The 25,156-nt window shown below is 46.0% G+C and overlaps 1 protein-coding gene across 3 annotated transcripts in view; it reads right to left on the bottom strand.

Moving 5' to 3' along the window:
- SCN8A (sodium voltage-gated channel alpha subunit 8) overlaps positions 1 to 25,156 on the bottom strand; it is a 130,442-nt gene that overhangs the window by 7,739 nt on the left and 97,547 nt on the right. For all 3 annotated transcript variants that reach the window (XM_040234172.1, XM_040234171.1, XM_040234170.1), the window contains exons 16-25: positions 22,957 to 23,427; positions 22,100 to 22,217; positions 21,451 to 21,605; positions 20,503 to 20,676; positions 14,830 to 14,952; positions 8,545 to 8,829; positions 6,707 to 6,760; positions 6,077 to 6,214; positions 4,978 to 5,082; positions 2,179 to 2,449 (exon numbers count right to left, since the gene is read on the bottom strand). In XM_040234172.1, the coding sequence (XP_040090106.1) occupies positions 2,179 to 2,449; positions 4,978 to 5,082; positions 6,077 to 6,214; positions 6,707 to 6,760; positions 8,545 to 8,829; positions 14,830 to 14,952; positions 20,503 to 20,676; positions 21,451 to 21,605; positions 22,100 to 22,217; positions 22,957 to 23,427 (1,894 nt within the window). The remainder of the gene's footprint in view (positions 1 to 2,178; positions 2,450 to 4,977; positions 5,083 to 6,076; positions 6,215 to 6,706; positions 6,761 to 8,544; positions 8,830 to 14,829; positions 14,953 to 20,502; positions 20,677 to 21,450; positions 21,606 to 22,099; positions 22,218 to 22,956; positions 23,428 to 25,156) is intronic.

Genomic DNA, 25,156 nt, shown 5'->3' with positions numbered 1-25,156 from the left:
TTTATGCCAGGAAAGAATCTTAACGCTCAGGAAGGGACAAGGTGCAGCAAGTGCAGAGGAGGCAGACAACGTGCTGGGGTCTCGTCTGGAGCTAGAATCTCGGGAGGCATTTGAACTTTCAAGAAAATCTACCTCAGCTGGGACCCAAGAGGACTTTCTCAGCTCTCCTCTTTTTACCTCTCAATTAAGTCATAACCAGCGACCTTAAGAAGTCCGGTAATGCAGGTGATGTTTGCCTTCCATATATGATGGAGAGGAGGCTTCAGAGAGGAGACGATGCCTGAGTAAGGGTTTGTAGGATGAATGTTTTATTGTGCCAGAGAAAAGTGGGGAGAGATAGGTAGGCAGCTATCTAGGCAGTGGAGTCAACTTTTAAGAGGTTCTCTAGGAAGTGCCTACAAGACCCAGTGCTGGGCTTCCCTGGTGGATCAGACGGTAAAGAATCTGCCTGTAACACAGGAGACCTGGTTCAATCCCTGGGTTGGAAAGATCCCCTGGAGAATGGAATGGCTACCAACTCCAGTATTCCTGCCTGGAGAATTCCATGGACAGAGGAGCCTGGCAGGCTACAGTCCATGGGTTGCAAAGAGTCGGACACAATTGAGTGACTAACTCTTTCATTTTTCACTTTCTAGGAGGTGCCAGGGTAAGTTTTACCCCCACACCTCTTAATTTAAAAAGATTTTTTCCTACACTTTTGTTTCTGAACAAATTAATGATATTAAAAAAAAATCCCCCCCCCAAAATCCCAAGCATCAAGAGAAACACTTCTTCCTACTTATTTTCAAGTACCATCTGAAAATAGGGGGCATGGTTTGATCTGTGGGTTTTCCATCCCACTCAGTGATGGGTCGGCAGAAAAAGTTCAAGAACAGTGGTCAAGGGCAGCATTATCCAAAGTGTGTTTGGTGGGCGGTTTCGAGTGTGGAGCTAAGGCCAGGGGCTGGGCTTGCTCGCTCATCAGCTGCATGTCTTAGTGATTGCTCTGTGCCTTGGTTCCTCAGGATATTTACAGGGCTGTTGTGATGACTATATGAATTAAAACATGTAAAGCACTTAGAATGATGACTGGCACAGAGTATATTCCACTGAAGTCTGAGAAACATTATTATTACTTGAAAACAGGGTATTGTGATTGGATAAAGGTGGGATGGCGTTTTAAACAGAATTCTTTACTCCAAGACTTCCAAGCACCTCCTGTGGGCTAATGTGCGCTGTGACCCTCTGAAGGGAAATGCAAGGTACAGTGTTGCCCAAAGTAGTTTCATTATGGGATTCTTTCCTTGAGGAGAAATATGTGAGATTACGCAACACCTTTTGGGACATGGTGCTCTGGAGGACAGAACTAGACAGTGGGAGGAGTTGCCTTCTGGTGCCCACAGTCACCACCTCAGCTCTGGGACCGGTTCCCTGTCTCAGGCACTCTGGCTCGAGTCACACCTGCCTGGGACCAAGGCAGCGTGGCATCATTCGAGAAGCCTGTGAGGAAGGCAGGGAAATTTTGAGGAGGGTGGTCAGTGGGACAGCATTTCCACTGCCTGCCAGGACACCAGCCCTTCCAGGCCCTTTGTTGGTTAAAACAAATGCCACAAAGTCACTGTTAAAAACCAACTTGAATTCTGTCTCTGCCACCTCTGAGTTGAGTGACTCTGGATATCTTCACAGCAAAGATAATAAAATACCTTGATTCCTGGGCTGTCATAATGAGATAACACAAGTGAAGAAACTCTCAAACTACTTGGCACCATAAAATTGTAGTACGTGAGTGTTGGCAACAGCAAAAAGTGTTAACACAGCCATCATCACCAGAATTCTCATTAACATCCAATGTAACAATCTCTTACCAGGACTTTTTTCACGTTATACTGCTACTGATAGATCTTAAAATACAATTTTTTATACACCTTCCCTGTTAGAATGTAAACTCTTTGAAAGCAAGAACCAAATCTAATCTTTTCCTCCTCTTCAACCACAGAATTTAGAATCCAAGACTTCCGTGAACACTCACAGAAACTCGCTGACCCATGTCAGCGATGTGGGGCGGACCCACAAGATGACTCAGGGCACCATGGGTGTAACCCTGCAGGCCCCTCGACCCCGTGTCATTTGCCGCACTCCCAGGAATCCCATCCTCAGAGTCAGCTGGGCCCTGTCCCCTGCCCCTCCTGCCCCACTCACCCACAATGGAGAGGATGACCACCACGAAGTCGAAGATGTTCCAGCCAATGGTGAAGTAGTAGTGCCGCAAGGCAAACATTTTGAGCACACACTCACAGGTGAAGAAAATGACGAAGACCAGGTTGATCCAGTAGAGAATGTTCTCCATCTGCTTGCTCTGAGTATCTGTCTCCACCATCATCGTCACCATGTTAAGGCAAATGAGCATCATGATAACAATGTCGAAGGCTTGTTGAGTGACAAAATCAAAGACGATCCCTTGGATTTTGTTCTGGGTGGGGAGGGAGGAAAGACAGAAAAGGCTTCTTGAAAACCTTCCCCAGCAGACTGTGGGAGCTGCCACCCTGTGAATCCAAGTTCTCTCTGCTTTCTCGGTTGCAGTGCTGGCCAGCAGCAGGAGATGGACAAAGACCACTGTCAACGTTCCCTCATCAAGAGCTCTTTGAAATCACCACTCTTTTCTTTATGCCATCACATGCTTCCATGTGCCTTCCTGCCTCTTCAGCTGTCCCTTTTTGGTCTCATTTGCAGGCCATTTCTGCTCTCCCTTCATCTCTTCTTTCTTCCCCTACTGCTCACACATTACCTCTATACTTAGTTTCCCAAGTGTTTTCTCGTCCAGCTTGTATCTTTCCTCCGAACTCCTGGGCTGTTTGCTCGGCACTGCATAAGCATCTCGAGCTCAACAAGTCCTTTCTCTCACCATCCCCCAACTTGCTCCTTTCTCTCTGCGATTATTCATCCAGTATCTAAACCAGAAATCTAAGGGTCATTCTTGCTCTTCCTTTTCCCTCATCCCTCATCCAATGCACTGCGGGCCCTGTTGATTCTTCCTTGAATTCACCCACTTCCTTCCATTCCTGTTGCCCTACACTAGCCTAAGCCACCACAGTCTTCCCTCTGGACCTCTAGAAGGGTCTCCTGACTGGTCTTCCTGCTTATTCTCTTGCCCTTATACAACACAGTCTCCACACAGTGGCAAGTGTTGATTACTTAGAAATGGATCACATCACTCTCCTACTTAAAACCTCTCACCGGTCTCCCATCAGGCTTGCAACAAAATTCCTATGGTTAACCTGGTTTAAAAGTGCCTTCCACAGTCTGGTCTTGCTCACCTCACACCCCCTCCTCTAGTCCATCACCACCTGGCCACACTAGTATTTCCCATCTTTAAGGCCTCATTCGCTTTTCCAGGATCTTGTTCCCCGGCATTCTGACTCCTTTTCATCCGCTCAAATAGACCCAACTCTGTTGGAAGAGATCCTCCATGCCAGGCTTCCATTATTTTCTAACATGACCCTTCAGTGCATTTTTTTTCTCACAACATTCCATATTTTATAATTAGTTGGTTACTTATTTATTATCTATAGCCCCACAATACTATAAGCTCCATGATGGTGGTGTCTAAATTTTATCACTTTTTGGATAGTGCTTGGAACACAGTAGGAGATCTGTAACTATTTGTGGAATAACTATTAACACTTCCTACCACACTGAGCATTTCTATGTTAATGGAGGAGAAAACACACGCAGGGTCCCATGTACAAAGTACTGAACAGAGCTTTAGAAACGTCAGCCCTCTTCCATTCCCTTTGGCCACACTTCTATCACACTGTGGAAACATCAAAGAAATATAAAAAACATTCTCTTTCTTAAGAGCTCCGTGATTTTTTTGGGTACCTAGGCACTTAAGCATATGCTTGTTTTTAGGATTACTTAACTTGGTGGTTTTCACACTGTTCTGCAACGAGGAAGGGCTTTCCTCGCCCTCAGAAATTGGGGAGAGGAGATTGTCAGGAACAGGGTTTGTGGGGCTAAGTCAGGAAAAGGCTCTCAGACACCCATTTTTGTTTTTTGCTCTTCGCAGAAGGCTGGCCCGAACCTGGGACTCCCATTCTTGACTCAAACATAATAGCTCCACTTTTACTTTTACAAATTAGGTTGTCAGGTATGCTTTTAAGAGTTCTGCTGTAGGCTTTTAAAATTTTATTTTAAATAAAAGTTACAGAAGATGGAGCTCTGAGCCTGGCTTTTGGGGGTCACATCCCACCTAGCAGGGTGTATGGCTTCAGGGACACAGCATTGCCTTCTCTGAAGCAAGAGGACAATCTCCAACACAAGGGCCATGCAGAATCCCTCTCCCCAAGTCTGTTCTACAAAAGGCTCTGTTCAAGGGAGGAAATCAGGCCATCTGAGTTCCCTAGTTTCACCCTCTCCTGCTCTCACAAATAACCAGAAAGAAGCATTACTTTCACTTTCAGGCACATCCCTGCTAAGACTTACTTGTTAAGGAGGGCATGGAGAAAGTAATGACCAAACCCTATCCTGTACTTATAGGAAAGAGGTCAGCTTTCACTTCACATTCTGCTGTTAGTTTCTAGGTGGTCTCTTAAAACAAACATCTCTCTACCAGGGTGAGCGCCAACGAGGTCAACATGCTGATTCTGTTGCCACCCGAGGAAGGCTCCGAGAAAAGGCTGGGTGCAAACACAAATGCCATCCCATACCGTAACCCATCCCCCCTTTTCCTCAGATCTTTTCGTTTTTGGCCACTCCGCATGACTCACAGGGTCTTAGTTCCCTGACCAGGGGCTGAACCCGAGCCCCTGATGGTGAAAGCACAGAGTCCTAACCACTGGACCGCCAGGAAATTGCCTTCCTCAGATCTTGTGGATGGACAGCAAGGAGCGGACTGGAGGGCACAGGCCACCCCTCATCTGCCCCCTCCTTTCTCTGCAGTAACTCTGCCGTGTCTTCATATGGAGGCCCACCTGCCCCGGGCCGGCACAATGAACTCACCAGAGGGCGGGGGATGGGCTTCTGTGGCTTCTTTGAGCCCAGCTTTTTCATGGCATTGTAGTACTTCTTCTGTTCTTCGGTCATGAAGATGTCCTGACCTCCAAAGTAAAGGAGGGAAAAAGAGAATGCGCAATTACAACTGGCTCTTACTTGCTGTAGGTGCAGCCCTGAGAACCCAGAAGGCCTTACGCCCTTCACTGTAAACCAGGGATCACCCTCTTCACTGTAAGCCAGAGGTCAGTTTAGCTAATGGCTGTCCCAGAGTGAGGAAGGCCTGACAACTATTCTAACTCAAAAATATACCTGTCTTTGGGATTTCTGAGACCTGCTAGGAGATCGGAAGGAAGGAAGAAAATAGACTGACAGACCCTCAGGGAAGGGTACATTTGAGAGCCATGATTCTAAACACATCTTCATAAATTTTGGGGGGGCCTGCTTTTCTAATACAATTCTTGAAAAAGACATTTTAAAATGAAAAGATTTTCAAGTCCTAGCTAGTGGCCCATTTCCGACAATAGCAAAAATTTAGAAATCTTGGTGGGAGCAATTTGAAAAGTTCCTTGGAGTTTGTTGGGACAGACTTGATTTGGAAAATGAATGACAAAAGTAATCTTTTCAATTTGCTTTAGAAAAAGTGTTAACCATCTGGGACAAGTGAGGAAGTGAGCTTTCCAAGGTTGATCTCTCAAACCCCAATGTGCTGCTGGTCCAGGGAGGAACAGATAATGACAAAATGAGACAGTTTCTACTTCTAACTAAAGCCGTTCATCTGCTGCTTTCCTTTTCAGCTGTTGCTAGACCCTCTGGGACCCAACCTCCCTCTGGTGGGAGGTCAAACCCAGTAAAGAGCCTCAAGAATTGCTAGTAAATTTGGTACCAGTAAATTGCTGGTTTGGTGTAACAAGTGTGGAAAACCTCACACTGCAAAATCCAGCAGAGGTCAACGAGCTGCCTGGGGCTAATGTACTGTGGGGCTGTGCCACAGTGACGTCATGATGTGGATTCTAAACAAAGAGGAGTTTTTCTCCAGACAGAGGGACAGAAGCGCCTCTTGTCTGGGTTGACCTCTGGCCGCTGGCAATGCGGGGAGGAGACCTATCTTTTTCTTTTGTTGATTGAAGTTATCAATGATGACACCAATGAACAGGTTCAGGGTGAAGAAGGAGCCGAAGATGATGAAGATGACAAAGTAGATGTACATGTAGATGTTGTCCTCATACTTAGGCTGCTCATCAGGCTGTCAAAGGACAGGAGAGAAAACAGAGTCAGCTCCGCGCTTGGGGGATCACATTTTGACACGCCAAGGCCATCAGCTACATCAACCACTTGAGCCGCTGAACAAGCTGGGGTGGGAGCCCTAGATTCTGTCTGCTTTTCCACACTGGCAGGTCCTGCCCTGAGAAGGTGTTATTCCTGCCAGGACATAGGTGGAAAGCATGCAGACCGGGAGGGGAAGGAGAAGGGAGGGCTGTCTGCTCGGAGCCACACTTAGTTCAAATCAGCACTGAAGAGGAGACAGCTCCGTGAGGGTCAGGTGAAAGCCAACAGCCTAACCATCTGGAGCCACTGGAAGAGAGTGATTGATAACTCACTGAGAGGAGGAAAGTGATCTATAATCAATAAGACAGGCAGTAACTGTTCTAACCCTCTCTCTCTCGACTGAGCTTCACCATGCCGTGAGCTTTCTAATCATTTAGGAAGGTTGTGATCTCACCAGGTATATCCTTACCTTTCGGGAATCTACAGCTGCATACATGATGTCCATCCAGCCTTTGAAGGTTGCCTGGCAAACAGAGTCAGTCATTAGACTGTGCCTGTTAGCGGGTGGGTGGGTGGGAGTCTAGGTAGGGTCGAAAAGGCACGCTTAGGTTCTGTGAGAACACAAGTCAGGGAGTTTCGGTGCAGCCTCATGTGGACACAGAAATTTTCTGTCTGTTAATACAGATCCCATGGGAGCTTTGTCTAAGTCCCTGAGTATAACATCAAAGTCCGGCAAAGGAACGTGTTGACAATGGTAGTTGAGTCCATACTTTTACAAAAGGTCTTCAGAATGAGTCTAAGAAGGTTGCCTAAAGCAAGGGCAAACTCATATTTATGAATGGCAGGGATCTACTGATGTTACTTAGAACTTACCCCTCTTCCATGAAGGAGTCATTTTTTAAAACGGTGTTAAACAAGTAATGGGGGTTTGAAAAATTCATAGTTGCACTAAGAAAAAACCTCAATCAGAACTTTTCCCTCTTAAGTAACACATTTACCCTACAGTAGTGGCAATACTGGCTTTATCCTAGGCAGCCCCTACTCAGTTCTCCCATTGTGCCTACCTAACCTGATTTTGGAAACTAATATGGGTAACCAATTTAATAGCCTCCATGTTTACCATTTATTTTATGTTTTATTAACTCAACCAGATTCTAAGTTTTCTCAGGGCCTGGGCAGTTCTTTATTCATCTGATGGCCCTGGTAATGCTCAAGCACAGTGCCTGGCATATGGTGGGGACTCAATACAAAGTTTGGCCAGCTAATGGGCACTGGTTTCTTGAAGCTGCTCTAATTCTGGTTCAATTTGTGGGTCCAATTATTTGAACCGGGACAGAACAACTAAAGAGCTGTGGAATGGGATAAACCACTGCTCATCTCATTAACTCCGCCTCTTCCTACTAGCTAACAGTTAAGAGTTTACTATACTCAAGGCTGAGTTGAGTGCATCACCTGGACTATCACATTTAATACTCCCAGAAACTATATGGTGTAGAAACAGTTGTAATAGTAACACAGAAACATAATAGCAAAACTATTAATTAAGCATGTGCTTGCTGTGTGCCAGGCACTGTGCTAGGGAACGTTAATAAATCACCATGAATCCTCTTAACCACCATGCAAGGTATTACTATCCAAATTTAACAGATGAAGAAAAAGACTCAGGGAGGTTAAGTAATTTGTCCAAGGTTACATATCCAATAAACGTCAGAGTGTGGCTCAAACCTACATCTGATTTCAAAGCCCAGGAGTTTTCATTGCATCATACTATCTTGTCAAACACTCCAAAAAATTGGCCAGAGAGAGGGAAAACTAGACATGATGAAATGCTTCATTCCTTGCTGTGAGACACTGAGACCTCTCTCTGAGGTTGAGATGACACAGTGGCAGCATCATAGCACCGTCATATTGTCATATTCTTCAATTAACTCTAGCATGGCAGGAATGTGGGATTGTTCTGCTCCATCAAAATTGCCCTTTTTTCTTTTTGGTCTGTGATTTACCTACTTTTTCTTTAACTACATACTTCTGGAGAAAGAAGGTGATCTCTCTGCAACCTTACTGTATTGCAAAAACCCTTATTTGTTGCTAAGCAGAACTCAAATTCTGAGCACAGTGACAGATTCCCTTGACTGAAGTCTTAGAGACCTCACAGTACTCAGGAGAGGTGTCTCCCTGGAACTGCTTTGGGAAATGACAGTGATCCCCCACTTAAGAGCAACCCTGATTCTGGACATAAGGTTGAAAAAGAACAAAATGAGATTTCTGCTAGCCGTCCAATTCTCACAGGACTGAAAACAACCTTACCACTTGAAGAAGCGCCAGATATCCTGCCCCAACATTGTCAAAGTTGATCTTCACGTTCTTCCATCTGATTTCTGTGTTGTTCCCCTCCATGAGCTTTTCACACTCTGTTTTATTGTTGACATCTTCAATTTCAAATCGGATCTCAGAAGACTCATTAAAGCAATAGTGGTACTTCCCCGCAAACAGGTTAACTCCCATGATGCTGAAAATCAGCCAGAAGATGAGACACACCAGCAGCACATTCATGATGGAGGGGATGGCGCCCACCAAGGCATTCACCACCACCTGCATTGGAAGGGGGAGGTTGCTGAGTGTCGGCAAGTACAGGCACGCGCACTCTTTTGATTTCCAGGAGGGGAATGACACTGTGTGGCTTGTTATGACTATGGAAAACTTATGTTCCCTTTGGAATTAGGGTAATCAGACAGATCCATAAACAGGACCAAAAGTTTGTATTTCTCTGAAATATACTTTGGGGAATTCTAAAAATTACTTATTTTATTGAACACAAATTCCCCTGCCCAAGGTGACCTAGGTCTCTCACCTAAGCACCAATCTGGGACCGAAAAAATCATTTCATTGTCTAGTCTTCCTTCTTACCAACTCATGAAATATGGCCCTCACAAGACAATCTGAGTGGTTTCAAGCTCGCCAGCTGCCTTTCCACAGACATTCCCCCTCTGCAAATCAAGGTGAGATTGTTCAAAATCACAGAGAACTACCCTGAGGGGTTAGCAGTGAATCACTCGACAGTACATAAAGTCTCTTTTATGACTATGCAAGGCCAGTTATCTTATTTCAGGCAAGAGCTGAGCATGCATCATTTTGCAGGCTCAAGGAAAAAAAAAAAAAAGCTATATTCCCTCTACCAAACAGTATAAAATAAAATCTGAACAGTTGTGTTTTTTATGCAAGGTTCATTATTCTTCTTTAGTCTTTTTATTTTTCTGACTTTGCAGGCTTCTCAGTCTGAGTTGGCCCCTGCTTGGCTAATGCTGACTGATATCTCTCTGGTCAATCCCGGGTTTGACTTGACTCTTCACAATGTACTATTGGAAAAAGGATTTTTGGAGAGTTTTGGGTTAGATCACTGCTCTTGAAAGCCCCCAAACTGGCTTATTGTCAAAAATCACTGACTACAGTAGACTCAGGAATGAAAAAAAAAGGAAAAGAAGTCCCATTAGGAATCTAAGTTTCTGGGTTGTTTTTAACTTTGCTTCATACCTTAGATGAGAAGAGCTAGACAGTACTTCCACTGTTGTAGCAGTTTTCAGTAGAGGAGTTCAAAGTGTTTACAAAAATAGCATTTCAGGTAGTGGGACAGAAAACAATGCTGGCGATCATTCCTGCCCTGATTCTTTTTGTTGTCTTAAGCAGGACTGCTAAGGCCCAGAAAGGTGACCCTGAAACGGGAAGCATGTTTCTTTTCTAGCATCCTCGGAGGATAAGTGGAGTTAAAATAGAGACCCTGGATATAAACAAACTCTTCTCATGTTTTGTTAGAAGAAGGTGACAAGTATCACCATGCTTCTGCATCTGTTTTTCAGTGTAGGGAAGAAGATAGGATCCGCTGCCAACCAGCACAGGACCAAAAGGGCTAAAAGGGCCGTGCTGTACAAAGAACACCAGGGGGCAGCTCTGGGCTCTAGTTTGAGCCTGATCGGGATCCGATTTTCATCTTCTGTTGTGCCTTAGATTGTAACGCCACTCATTGGAACACGTGGCTGAGAAGAGCTGTCTCTTCTGTCCTCTATCAGAAAGGCAATGATACTCTGCTAAGGAGTCACTCTCCCTTAAATTAAAATAATTAGTTTTGTGTTTCTCTGATTTATGTATGAAAGCCTTTAGACTGAGAGGCAGTTATTTCTTAATTCTTAGACCAAGAAATCTCTTTTAGATCTAATAGTTTCGTCCTTAGAATAAAATAACTATACTTCCATTCTTCATCACTTTGAACAAGGAGAGCCAGGATATCTGAAATCTGGAAACTCCCCAAGGTTATTTTTGAGAATGATACTCATATTTACTTATGTTACCAAATCTGTCAGGTGATCAGACTTGAATTTAATCTCCTCTTTCTATAGCTGTTCACCCTTTGATGGGAGCACTACGAGGCAATGAAATGTGCAAAAGAACAGGCAAAAGGATGATGACCTACAAATGAAATCATTATTTCTCAAAAGTAGGAGAGTAGGTTATGTAAAGTTTCAAAAGCTCCAGTCTCTGTGACAGCATTTTGCAGCAGAGCTTGGATGAGAGATGATGACCTTCTATTAGACCATCACAGGTCTGCAATACAGAAGTTGGTCCCCAAAGATCTGAAACCTAGAAATCTTGCTTTTTATATCAATTCAGAATATACTTACTCCAGGAACTCTTCTGGCCACCTTAACCTAGTCTAACCTGTCCTGCATGGTGTCTGTGTCTTACAGTCAAGTATGGGGTAATATTTACAGCAGGGAAGAATAATCAGCTACTTTCACTTTTATATTCACAGATCTGCACAAAGGAATCAATACACAAAAGTATTTACTCAGTGTTCTGTGATACACAGGACATAGAAATCCCTTAAAGTCTGCTGCTGCTGCTGCTAAGTCACTTCAGTCGTGTCCAACTCTGTGCGACCCCATAGACGGCAGCCCACCAGGCTCCGCTGTCCCTGGGATTCTCCAGGCAAGAACACTGGAGTGGGTTGCCATTTCCTTCTCCATGCATGAAAGTGAAAAGTGAAAGTGGTCACTGAGTCATGTCCAACTCTCAGTGACCCCATGGACTGCAGCCCACCAGGCTCCTCCATCCATGGGATTTTCCAGGCAAGAGTACTGGAGTGGGGTGCCATTACCTTCTCCTCCCTTAAAGTCTAATGTGTACTTAAAGATGTAAATGTGCTTTCACTTATAATGAAATGTACTTTCATTATAACCAAAGAAGAACTTAGCTTCATTTCATGAATAAAACAGTAAAGAGAGTTGATGACATTTCTAATAATTCTTCCTTGTGAACATTAGCTAATATTCTCAGCAACCAAAGAGCAAGAAAATATGCTTTTTTATTTTAACTCTTACACTACAGATATATATATATGTAAAATGACAACTTAAGTTTCCAAGGATAGTTTCATAATAAATTGGATCTCCTCTTCTGCCCTCTAATGGCTCAAATTACTCTACATTGTTTTTAATTATGATGAAATTCATTATTTTTAAAGATCAGGTATACAAATATTACTTAAAGCTATGATCTAGCAATCTATAAAGCTACTTTTTTCAATAGTTTATATTTAGCAATTGATACAAATCTCATTTAGCTGATGAAAAATTCCAACATGTACTAATTCTTTCAGGATTTTTGTCTTCTCTATAATGCCTGGAACATTATTGCTCATTAAATACTATAAAACCTGTCAAATAGCTTTTAATACATGGCAGAGGGAACATGGCTTTAATGGACAACTATGTACTGACAATCAACAAAAATGCATGCATGTTTCATAGCATTACTATTGTGTACCCTCAAAAAATTTTTAATAGCACAGCAAAATCCTTAAATGAAGATTACTATGGAGGAGAGAAAAGCAAAGAACTACATTAAGTATTCCTTTGCCAACAGCAGGAGTATTTCAGTGTTCTGGTCTTTGGCTTGAGGAAGGGACTGAAGTTAGGGTCCCAGGACAAGCTAGGGCCTTATGTTCCCCCTCAAGTGAAGGTCTGAGCCTCTCACTGGAGCAGCACAGTGACAGTTGAGTCCATCTGCGTTGATGGTATTTCGTTCTTGTTTAACATTTTCTAAGGGTAGTCTCTCAAGTGGTGGCACACCCAAGGACCCAAACCAAGAAGTGGAAAACACGTCCCTGTGGAAGGGCAACGTTCAAACGAAACGTCAGTCCCTAATTCTGCTTATTACTGGGGGACTTACGATAAGCTCAGGCAAATTCACTCTTCCCTTCTTGTAGTTCTTGCACAAAAGGGCGGGGGGACTGCTGCCCAGGAATGGGTCATGAGCCCTCACCTCCGGCCCAACAAGAAATGGCCATGCTGTCGATGACTGGAGTCAACCAAAGGCGGGCTCATCCGTTACCAGAACTTTCCTTACTGTCTAATGTTTGAAAGCCTGATTTTGGGTTCAAACTTGTGCCTGCCCTGATTATCTCATCTCAAAAAAACCTTTGTTAATGCTTCTCAAATAAGACTTTCTGTTCGAAGGCCACCCATTCCAGATCTCTGGGTTCCTAAACAACCTGAAAGTTGACAAGTTTTGAGGGAATGAAACTGGGAGTCCAGGAAAGGAGAGGAAAGAAGGAGGAGCTAAAGGGAAGGGGTGTGGCCACCAGAAGGGCCCTGGCATTCAGACTATTCACACAAGGTCCTTGTGAGTCAACTGGCCACAGCTGATCACTGAGGGCTACCTCTGCCACAGGGTGGGACTGGCGGTAACAGGCACCCAGATGGAGAAAGGTTGTAGCAAGTGTCAACTGGGCATCTCTTTTTCAGGCTTTCTTTGGGTATTACTGGTTTCACTTTAGGAGATCTGGGACCCATCCTGGGGCATGTTGGAGGATCACAGGCTACTGAGTTGAGCCACAGTGTTGCAATTATTGCCTTCAGTCAACAAAATGGATGATCAGCTCTATAGCAAAACTAGTACAACTTATTTAAAATATTTATCTCACTTCTGAAAATAGTAGGAAGGTTGGGGAGGAGGGAAGAGCATTTTAACCCTATCTCCAATGACACCAGAGCCCCCTAAAATGCTAAGCCCTCTTCAATAGACTCTCTCCCCACTTACATTTAGCCTGAGCATAACAAGGACCTAAGAGCACACATTCTGAAATCTCTTATCTGTGGGAGAAAGACTTAGAATCCCAACTTTTTTTCCTTAATTCAAATAAGTGTATGTTGCTGTGGAACGGACCTTCCTGCAGATGCTTTCAGGTGGGCTGCAGAAAGGTTCTATTTAGTAAACCAAACTGTGACTGTGCTACAGCAGAAATGCAAATGTCTTACAGAAAGCATTTGTCTGGATAAACTAAAATAATAAAATCCCCAAGGCCAAGGGAGATGTTCATCTTCCTGGGAAGATGCGGGTGGCTTCATGGAACAGTGGCCAGGAACCCACAGATGAGAACGGAGTGAGGCAGTACCGTCTGGTACCTAGTTTCCCTGAGCAGTCTTGCTCTGTGTGGGCCATTGCAACAGTTTAATGTTTGATCTCTGCACGTTTAAAAAATATCCTCTGGTTTGCTCTCCTGCATGTATTCAACATCTGAATTAAAGTGAGTTTTCTTGGTCTCGTTAAGTATAACAGACCTCTCTGATTACCACGGGACAACTATTACCATCAAAAGCCAGTTGTCCATTTGATTTTAGGAAACTGACTATGTGTGTGCTCATGCACATACATGTGCCCACACACAGAATTTTTTTAAACCAAGAGAGACAGCAAAAAGGCACCAAAAGAGGGAGCCTTAATTTCTCAGTTGGCAGGGTGACAGCACCTTGCCCTGTTTGGATCTGGGTGGAGTATTGCCCAAGCAGGTAACAGCAGGGGTTGAGAAATTTCAGAAGAATTAGCTGATAGGCATCTATCATTGTACCTGGTTGTTATTTTAGCAGTGTTACAATAGGGGGCCAGAGAGCGTGGGCAGAGGGGTAGGGGATGAGGAGGAAAGCTTTGCTATCAGATGGAGGCTGCCAGTCCTTATGGGACTGGGCTGAGAACAACAAGGTGCAATAAGAGGAATCAGAATAGAAAGAAAAGCATTTCTTTTCCCAGGATCATGCCAAATTCTGTTCTGTCCCCACTTCCAGGCCTACCGTCCCAGCTTCTAGCCCCTTCTCAGCTGCTTTCTCAGCGACTCCAAGGCCACGGTCCCCACCTGGCTCACGCCCCTATCCAGCACTTTCCCTGTCTGTGGCCTCTGCTTTTCAGTGAGTCTGTGGGTGACAATTCCCCTTCTTTGCACCTGGTGATTCTCCCTATTAAATCAACAGCCCAGAAAGCCGCCCCAAGTGCTACAGGTAAGCCAGGCCAAATGAGAATAGCCAATGTTAACATGGTCTGCGATGGCATGTTGTTGGGGGTGGGGCCAGTATTAATATGATGAGGCAGCTTAAAGTGAGTCCCCTTCGCACAGGGCAGGTGCGGGGGAGAGAGAGTGGAGGATCAAGACAGCAGCTGCGTCACAGAATTCGTGTTTGAATGATCTTCCCACCGTGTGATCAGTTCTAGCATGCTTCAACAGTTTCCACTGGCATGCAGAAGGATCAGCTGCTCTTAGTATCTTACCCTCATCCCTTCAAATCGTGATAAGGCTCTTAAGGGTCTCAAAGCTCTTAGGGTCCTAAGGGACTTTATGGCACCTAGTTCCGAGTAGCCCAGGGCATTAGCTATAAGGCTGACTAAAGAGACCTACACGGAAACAGAAGAGAAAAACAAAAACAAAAACAAAAAAAGGAAACAAAAGATAAAACAGCAACAACAACAAAAAAGAAACAGAGGATCCAGAGTGTTAGAATAAAACCCCTAGCCCTGATGACACAGACTGGGCCCCGCCCTCCCGGAAGAGGAAGTGTGTTACACCAGCTGCCTACTTCAACTTGGACTCAAATGACCTGGAAGGAAAGGCGGTTGAGGCAGAAGAGAAAAACACAAAGGGAAGAGAACGTCGAGAGAGGGCAGAAGAACAGACATACACACTGGCAAAGGGAAGAGGCTGACGGGATAGGGAGAATGAGGAAGTCCCACTGGAAGCAGAGGAGCCTGGACAGATGACAAAAACCTTACCCTCGCCCTTTACAGTCTCTGCAGGTCCCAGAAGTTCCCATTAAATTAAGCCAGACAAATTTAATGGTACCTATGGAAAAGAGTACAGATAAATACACACACTCCACACAGGCGGCCCCCTCCTCAGCTCATTCACCACGGACTTCCAACAAAGACAAGCTCTCTTACTCCCGGTTGACGAGAAACCATTTGTTTGAGAATTGGGTCAGTGACTACATCAACAAGGAAGCGGATTCAGTAAGCACCACAGTAGACTGTGCAGTTCCCAACAAGAGAAGGACCAAATGAAGAAACTTCTTGACAGAACTTTGGCTCCATGGGAACTCAAGCGACTCTCTCACTTTTAACTGCAACAATCCTTCCATCTTTTTAACTGGAATCACGGCTCCCTCATGGTCATGAGAACTTGGGTAGGTCTGGACAACTCAATCCATATTTTCCCTTATAATTCCCATACTTTCTCTCCACAAAGCCCCAAAAGAATTGGCCTCAGGTCTAACCTTTCTAGGAAAACCTTCTCTTATTCTTATCATCAGGATAATGGCTGGAAGGCTTCTTGGATTAATTTTTAATTTACAGATAAGGAAACTGAGGCCCACACACAAGAATTTGCCCAGTGTCAACACTGGTGGTTCTGCAGCCAGGATTAAAGGCCCAAACTCCTGATTCCCAGGCAAAACTCTTTCTTCCACAGACAGGTCAACACCCCCACTGGCTGGATGACAAAAATCCCAATAAAGGATTATGGTATCTGCACAATTTGGAGCTGTGTATATTGCCATACTGGGGAGAAGTAGTCTGGTGTCTAGGCCTGGAGTCACAGTCAAATGCTTTCTTGCTTTTACAGAGGCAAACCCACCTTATTCTACCAGAGGTCGCAGAGTGGCTATCCCACAGATCCCTTAACTACACGGAGGGCTGCCTGGGCCTAACCTGAGAGGCACAGAGCTCTTCAGGGGGAAGAAGACCGGAAATACCTTTAGTTAGACTGTTTGGGCCCTGGGTTTCTTAGAGAAGTATTTCCCTTACACTGCACCACAAGTCTGGGATAGGTTAAGATGCTCTCATCAACAATTCTTAAATTCCCTGTACTGGGAAGTAATGATTATAGGTTGTTTTAGCCTAAACTGATGATATTTTAAAGCAAATTTAGAGGCAAAAAAAGAGAAACAATCCACAACTTGGTTCTTGGTTTCATTTGATGCTTTTAAACTCTAGCTGAGGGATTTACTTCTCAAGATTCTGTATCTCTGAACTGTACAAAAAGTTTGTTTTTTTTTTAAAACAAAGATATTTATAATTAAGCAGCAGGCTGGCAGGGGTAGAAGTAGCAGGTCAATGGCCTAGTGAGGGTCAGGGATGAGCAGGCTCAGAGGTTTCAGAGTTTAAAGCAGTGTGAACCTTTGGCTATGCCTGTCCTAATAATCCATGAGTGGAGATCTCTTCCCTGAAGGCCCAGGCAGTAGCCAAAGCAAATCTGGAATGAACTGCTGCCCTATTCAGCTACTCAGGTTCTTTGAAGGGTAGATGGCTCAGAGTATACTTTCTGTTCAAAACAGCAGGCTCAAAAGCTTTATCTAGAACACAGCAGTACCAACCAATCATTTTTCCTCCATCCATCACTGACAGTAAGAATCCACATGGGGGTGTCTTTTGTCTACAACTGCCAGGCGCGGCCAACTCTCAACCCTGAAGCATCTACCACTGTTATATTCTTAAGTGAGGCCTGAATGGGTACATCTGAAAGTAAGCTACTTCAACCAAATACTCGAGGTCAAAATGCCCAAATCAATTCTGCATAACTATGTCAGGTAAAGATTACAGAAAACTAAGCTTCATACAAGGCAAGAAGATTCTGGTTCTTGGTGTGGGGGGGTGGTGATTTATCTGATAATAAATAGGCCCAAAGTGGGGAGAAGGGTGGAGGAGGTACAGATGCCAATTCAGAGGCTGGCTGTAAATGCTGCTGAGACAGTCTGCTATTCAACTGACCAATCTAACCAAGATCTCCTCCCAAGACAGCATCAGCAAGTGTCCTATCTGGGTAGTTAGTGGTAATTTTATAATCTGCTGAGTCTCCATGTTAAACACTCACTGGACATAATCAGAACATTGCTTAAAAGAATTAAGGAAAGAATAAAACCCGAAAAAGAAAAGGAACTGAGGGCAAGTAAAAATCCAGGCTATCTGTGGCTGCAGGCATAGAAGAAAAGGGAGACACTGTGTGACTTTTTAAAAATGACATGAACATTCCCAAATGGAGAGTGTTTTCAGTAGTGAATTCAGGATGAGGTGAATGGTCTCTGCAAGCTCCCATCCCTGGGACAGACATGCTGGCTAATCTCTGGATCTGCTGGGGGTAAATTTCCCTGGGAGAAGATGATGAAATTCTTTTCCAGGACACAATCTCCAGGGCAGCCAAGGACCTGGGCAGAAGAAAATGTTGTCTCTGGGAACTCATGTGGCTTATAAACAAAGAAAGTTAATCTTGGAAGTTGTCTAGATCATCTCCATGATTCTAAAAAGTACTCTTTGCGGCTCTAAGAGGAAGAATGAAAATCCATTAGAGGAACAAACACGGTGATGAATAACAGGTTCCGGCATCGAGTCACTGGTGGATGAAATGGGAGGAAAGAGAGTTTCTCAGAGAGGCTGCTAAATTAGGACCGAAAATTTACACCTGCTTGATGTTCTAAACTACCATAGGGACCAGACTTTTTATTTAAAAGGACAGCAAAACCTCTGATGGTTCCAGCTGTCCAGGCGTCAGTCTAAGCCTTATTCTCCACTCATAACACACACAGTGCAGCCAGTACCCGGACTGGAGCTGCCACCCCTAACCCCACTCTGGCACACTGCTTCACACTGGTTATGTGTGTCTGTATGTCTCATCTTTTCAGCCCTTTGAGAGAAGTAATCTTGTCTTCCGCTGCTGCTGCTAAATCGCTTCAGTTGTGTCTCTTTGCGACCCCGTGGACTGCAGCCCACCAGGCTCCCCTGTCCCTGGGATTCTCCAGGCAAGAACACTGGGGCGGGGTGCCATTTCCTTCTCCAATACATGAAAGTGAAAAGTGAAAGTGAAGTCGCTCAGTCGTGTCCAACTCTTCGAGACCCCGTGGACTGCAGCCCACCCGGCTCCTCTGTCCACCTTGTCTTCTACTCTCTGCTTCCCCACCACACCTGGCAGGAGGTTTTGTGCTGTGGGTGTTGAATAAACATTTGATACATGAAGAATAAATGCACTGCTCTGCCTGAGAGAAAACTGAGAGTCCTGGGAGAGACTTGTTCCCGGAATGCTGGATTTCCACAAGCCTGGAATCAGGTAAGAGTGGCCTGGATGGCTAAGGTGAGCTTCCCAAGGGCCAGGGCCATCCCTCCCTGTCCCCTCTGACTCCCCATGGCTCCTGGGACAATTCTACATGGAGAATGGTGTTTTGTTTATTTCTGTTTACTAGTTACTGGTCCAGAAGTGTTTCAGGAGCCAGAGTCAGGTCTCATGGCAATGGAAGAATCCAGCAACGCCCCAAAGTTAGGGGGATTTAAGGATTACTGTCAGCGGGCTCCACGTCTTTCTCATGTCTTTTGCTTCCCTGTCACTTAGTATAAAGAGTGCTAAAAGTATTTGCTAAATGCATACTGACCTGCAGAACTGTTAATTCTTCTATAACAGCAGTGGAATGTGGGGTACTTGATTGCCCACCCAGAGGGAAGAGGAGAGTGGCACAGGTTAGGGTGAACAGGAGGCAGGTCAAGGTGGGGAAGGTTTGTGCTGAATCACAGCTTCCCTAGGGCTGCTGGAAGTGTGGGAGTGAACATACCTATCTGAGTTTCTGGAACGTCTAGAAGACAAGGGGCCCCTAGGTCTCCCACGGGTGTCCACCTGACTCAAAGCGGTCCTGAGGAGTCACAGTGAAATAGAGGCTCCAGGGTACTTCCACTGTTCTGTAGAAAGAGAACTGGCCTGTGTCACCTCAGGTCTCTGGGTCTTATCCCAAACCCATTCCTTACCTCCTAGAACTTATGCTTCCCATCTGTGGGAGGAGGCAGAGGCCCTTCCGTCACAAGGGGCTGCCACCTCTGGCTAGAGGTGCTCATGCCGGCCACTCTGGGGCAAGACCTCCCTGGTTCACTCTAAGAGCACCTCACTGGAGCGCAGTGACAGCTCTCGGGAGGAGTCGAGGATGCTATGTTGGGAAAGGAGCGCATTACCCCAGCAGAGACCACCCTGGTGCGGACTGCCAGGTGCCTCTGACTTCTGTGCTTTGTGCCAGCCCAGAGGGGCCCCATAGGCGGTTCACCAATGAAACCTATTTTAAAAGGACCAACCCAGCCGCCAAACACTCCCCTTCTCCACCCTCAGAAGGAAGTGAAGGCACCTTTGGCCCTGCTCCTGAAATTCCCATTCGTTCTCATTCAAATGCTAACTTGACTAGAAGAAAAAAGCTTCAGTGACCAGACAGAATTAGAAGCACTCATCATGGTTAGAAAGCCCAATAAGGAACAGTTCCTGGTGGAGTGAGAAATAGTTATAGGTGACGTGGCTTCACCCTGAAAAATAACACAGCAGGTGAAGACCACTGAGCAGTAGAGATGGTCTCGAAACCTGGAGAAAAAAAAGGATTTTTTAAGTTTGATCACCACTGTGGAAATAGCCATGTGTGGGAAGGAGTGGGAGTCGGGGGAGGGTTTCTTTTGGGTTCTTTCCTCTCCTTGACAGATTTGTTCCGATGAGTCTGGTATGAAAACTTGAGATGGATGGGAGTGTACCTGGGGATGGTCAGCAGGAGAGTCTACTTAGATCCCACCCCACCCGCCCCGTCCTCTCAGCCCTTGCCTGGCAGCAGCAGGATGACAACACTGCTGGTCTGGGGCCAGAACCTTCCTGTTCCCAGTCTAATAACAAAGCTTGGACACCAATGATTCCTCTTCCCATTCCTAATCTCAGAAACTTCTAGGTCAAACCACTAATGAACTGGTGACTTAGGCCCTGGAGCAAATGCAGGGACTTCAGAGTCGCTTCCCAAGTCACCACCTGAGCGCTCCGAAGGGAACTTTACCCAAACCTCCTATCGGCCTATCCCCTGGGCCCCAGGCAACTCCAGCCAGTAGAGGAAGGACAGTCCCTGCTTTTGTTTTCCTGCTGGCAGCGGAGGGAAGTAAAAGCAGGACACGTACAGCCACGATGAGGAAGTCCAGCCAGCACCAGGCGTTGGTGAAGAACTTGACGAAGCCGTAGGCTGTCCACTTGAGCAACATCTCCAGAATGAAGATGTAGGTGAAGACTTTGTCAGCGTACTCCAGGATGGTGCGGATGGTCTTCCTCTGCTCGATGTAGATGTCCTCAAAGGCCTGGAAGAGAGGCAGCAGCTGCCTATAGTGCCTACAGGGAAACAAGCAACACGGACGTACCACCCCCACCCCCGCAACCCCCCAGCAGCCTTCCCACCTGTGCTGGTGGGTCATCAGCTCTCCGTCTTCCTTCACTCTATCCCTTGCTACACATGGCTTTTCTTTGTAAAAAAGTTTTCTTGAGATGTAATTTTCATACCTCATAATTCAGCTATTTAAAGTTTACAGCACAATAGCTCTTAATGCATTCAGAATCATATATTCATCACCACAGTCAATTTTAGAGTATTTTCATTACCCTCCAAAGAAACCCCACACCCTCCAGCTGTCACCCTCTAATCTCCCGATCTCCTCCTAGTCCTGGCAATCACCAATCTGCTGTCTCCACAGATCTGCTCCTTCTGGACATTTCGTATAAACTGAATCATACAAATGTGGTCCTTTGTGAATCAGGGGTATTAGGGAAGTAAGGGAAGTTGCTTTTAATGAGGCAAGCTAAGCAGTGAAGATACTTGGTTATTTGTATTCTTCTCCTGATGAAAGGGGACCTTGGACTCAAGAGGGATCATGCTGAGGTCTAGGATGAAGATACAGGCAAGTGTGAATTCTAATCCCCAGGGCTCAAAACACCTGCCAGAAGCACGGGAGGGGACCGTTCCTCTCGGGTCTGCAGCCGGGCTGCGTTGCTAGAGAAGCTGGGCTCGGCTGCCCAGGCTCTGCTGCCAGCCCCACACCCCTGCGCAGTCGGCCCCTGGAGCTCTCCCCGGGCCTCACCAGGGCGCCGCTGCTGAGCAGAATCATGAAGATGATGAAGGTCTCAAACCAGTTGTGCTCCACGATGAGGAAGCAGGTTTTCCGCAGGATCCACCAAGACTTGCCCAGCCCTTCCTCAGTGTTGACCTGGCAGCACTTAAATCTCTGGACACAACCTGGCACCGGTGGGAGAGGCGGATCAGACTGGGGGACATGCCCCGCCCAGACGCGCCCTCCCCTTCCTCTCCCAGGGCCCCCCAGGTGCTGCCCCGCCGCGCAGCACAACAGGAGTTCAGCGGCTGTCTCAGAATCTCTGACTCAGAAGTGGAGAGGGGGGTGGGGCTGAAGCTATGCTGCCAGGCAGCCAGGGCAAGGCCCTCTGGTGATGGGAAGATACCCTATAAAGCAGCAGTGAGCGGGAGCAGTGAGGGGTAGTCAGGAGGCAGACACGGTGGAAGTCTTGGGGCTGATGTTGAGAAAAATGGACAAAGAAAAGTTCTGAGAATAAAAACTGGTTACAGCTGATAATCAAATGGGGAAAATGGTATCAGCCTCCCTGAAATTGATGAGGCGAGGAACAAAGTTCCTGCAGATACCCACAGAGCCCCCCTCTCCCCGGCCAACCACGGACCCTAGCACAAACGCTGTCTGCAAGCCATGCAAGACATACCTTCCGTGAAGCAGGCATCCGGATCCAAGTACTCCTCAGGCTGCTCCACAGGGACTTCTTCTACTTCCGGTTTGATGTCGATGGTGCTTCCTTCAGAGGAGCTGGTGTCGTCCAGTTTCTAGATGCATAAGGAGAAAGGAGAGAAGCAGCGCTACAGCAGCACGTCCGCTCTGTGCTGACCACACTGCCTTTGGTGCTGATGACGCAGCAGCTACAGTTCAGGCTAGAAACTCATCATCATGCAATTCACCATGGGCTGACAATTACCACAGGGCCTGCAGAACCTGTCAGGAGCGGGCACAACATCACAGCCTGCTCGCGGAGGACGGGGGTCCACCCTAGGCAGAAGGGGGCTATAGCTGATCTCAGCGGTACAGCTCAGACACACTGATGGCAGGGAAGTACCCGAGGGTTTCTCCAGCCTCTGATCCAAAAGACTCAGAAGCAAGAGAGGCAGGTCTGGGAACATCTCAGGAATCTAGTTTGTCTAGGGGTGGGTAGAATTGGTTCTCAAAGTTGAAAGTGAAGTGAAAGTCCCTCAGTCTTGTCCAACTCTTTGCGACCCCATGGACTGTAGCCTGCCTGGCTCCTCTGTCCACAGAATTCTCCAGGCCAGAATACTGGAGTGGATGGCCATTCCTTTCTCCAGGGGACCTTCCTGACCCAGGGATTGAATCCAGTTCTCCTGCATTGCAGGCGGATTCTTTACTGTCTGAGCCATCAGGGAAGCCCAAAAGTTCAAAGCTGAGAGTTGGCTATTCCAAAATGTCTCTGCCAGGCCCATGGCTGGACCAGTCCCAAGGCTGATCATTTGCTCTTACATAGGATCAAGACAGGTTTCTCGGCTGGGACCTTACATCTTTGCTGCCTTCAGGATCCGACTCGCTGCTGACGTCCTCGGTGTTTAGGTTCTCAAAATCGGACTCGCCGACGGCAATGGGCACTCGAACGGTCAGGTTGGGATTGTTGATGAAGGACATGTGGTCCTCGTCGATGATGTACTTCTCCACGCTGCTGCCGATGCCACTGGTGGTGCCATTGCCATTCTTCTGGAAGTCACCATTCCGGTGGATGTCGGCGCCAGTGTGGTTGGCGATGCAATTGGCTTTCTTCTCGTACAGCTCGTCCAGAGGTTTCACTTCGTCGGCCTCGCGCTGCTTGAAATGGGCCTGCATGAAGGCATGCACTTTCAGTTTGATCCACGCCACGCCCTTCTTGATCCGGATCACGGAGATTTGCAGGTTGTTCATTTCTCCATCATCGTCTGTGGCTGCCAGGTTGTCAGCACTGAATGAGCTCAGAAGCAAGGCCAGAAACAGGTTCAGTACCTGCACCAGGAGCATTAGGAAAATGGCAAGTGAATGGAGAATGGTGTTGGGTACAGTTATCCACTAAACTAGGGCTGTAAACTGCAAGCTCACAGGCTTACGTAAAAGACTCGAGAGTTTCTACTGTGTTCTGACTCACGTAGTGTTTTAAGTGCTCATGTCACCACGTGTACATTTTGTTTGGTTTTGGTTGTAAAACAAGGAGTTTAGCACTCCTTTTTTTGGTTCTTTTGTAATGCTGTTCACATATATATGTACTTCAAAACATACTCCTTTTCCTATAATCAGAAAAAGCAAAGGTTGTATCCATTTTGGGAGGAAATTCTCCAAAAATACAAACAAAAAGGTGGGCATGGATTATTGAGAAGGATCAAAGAATGCCTAGATGCCATGTGTTCCTGAGCAGCAGGTGTCTTGGAGGACCCAGGTTAGAAAAAAATTAGGCTTGGAGAACCAGACTTTCAAATAACAAATCTAGAAGGTGGAACTGAAATATCTTCCATGTTATCCTATTTTAAGAATCGATTTTGTTTTCCTAACATTTATCAAAATTAAGTAGCTCTAGCAAGAAGTGATGGTGACTTTTGGGTTCTATATCTAAGTGTCAGGCCATCAGAAACAAGTTTTATTTATTTTTCTTTTCTTAACCACATTGGGCATGAAGATTAATTTATTTTTATTAAGACTTACTTTTGAAAAGTGGGAGAGATGTTCACTTCTTGATTTACACTTGGCCCTTACTTTGTCATACTTCTGAAGAAGAGTAAGGCATACATTTTAGGTGGAAATAATCATATGCACAAGGTGGGAGACACAGAAACAATATATGAACTCTGCGCATCCGGGTTACAGTAGGCATTTGCAGCATTACAGAGGAAGACAGTCGGTTAAATGGGGGTCAGCTGATGAGGGCTTTGAAGGCCAGGCTGAAATATCTGAATCTTAATTGAATCCACTATTGGTGCTTGAGTAAACGAGTCACAGATGACGACAGAGATTTGAGAAAGCCATTCCTACTAGGTACACGTGTGGTAGGCTGGGAGGAGGGGTTAGGAGTTAGGAGGCTGTTCCCTGCATGAGTTGATAAGGGTCTGGATCAGGCTATAGCAATCTCAAACCTTAGCAAGCAGAAGAATCTCCTGGAGTGGGATGCTTGTTATAAATGAGCATCTCCTTGGTCTCCCCAGAAAGATTCTGATTCAGTAGATCTGGGGTAGGTCCTAGGACTTGGCCTTTTTTAATGAGTGAAGCTCAAGGTGACTGTAACGAAGGTGGTCTTCCTTGGACTTTTAGAAATACCAGATGGGTTGTAGAAATGGAAAGGAAGGGGCAGATCTCAGAAATACTACAAAGAAAGATGCATATATAGAAATGCTAAGAAGAAAGAGATGAGAGACATCAGATATCTACCTGGAATGGAGAGAAATGTCAGAAAAGACTGACAGATTCCTGGAGACGACATGGGCAGAAGGACTGCGCCAACGGGAACCGGGAAAAGTGCCATCACAGGCAGAGTAACAGTGGATTTTGTCGTGTGCTCAGGTGTCTGTAGCCAGTCATGGGACGGTGTCCCTGAGACTACTGAGGACGGGAGACTAGAGAAATGGGAGGTCAGGGCTGGTGATGCTGACTCTGCAATGGACAGTAGCTGTAGGCAGCAGCTGTCCTCACTGAAGGAGTGGGAAGACTGGGGGGATCAGGACTGAGGGGAAGATGGCTGGGAATGGAG

The sequence above is a fragment of the Oryx dammah genome, unplaced genomic scaffold (genome assembly GCF_014754425.2).
Source record: "Oryx dammah isolate SB20612 unplaced genomic scaffold, SCBI_Odam_1.1 HiC_scaffold_29, whole genome shotgun sequence".
Classification (NCBI taxonomy): domain Eukaryota; kingdom Metazoa; phylum Chordata; class Mammalia; order Artiodactyla; family Bovidae; genus Oryx; species Oryx dammah.
This window is presented reverse-complemented; position numbering and strand designations above follow the sequence as displayed.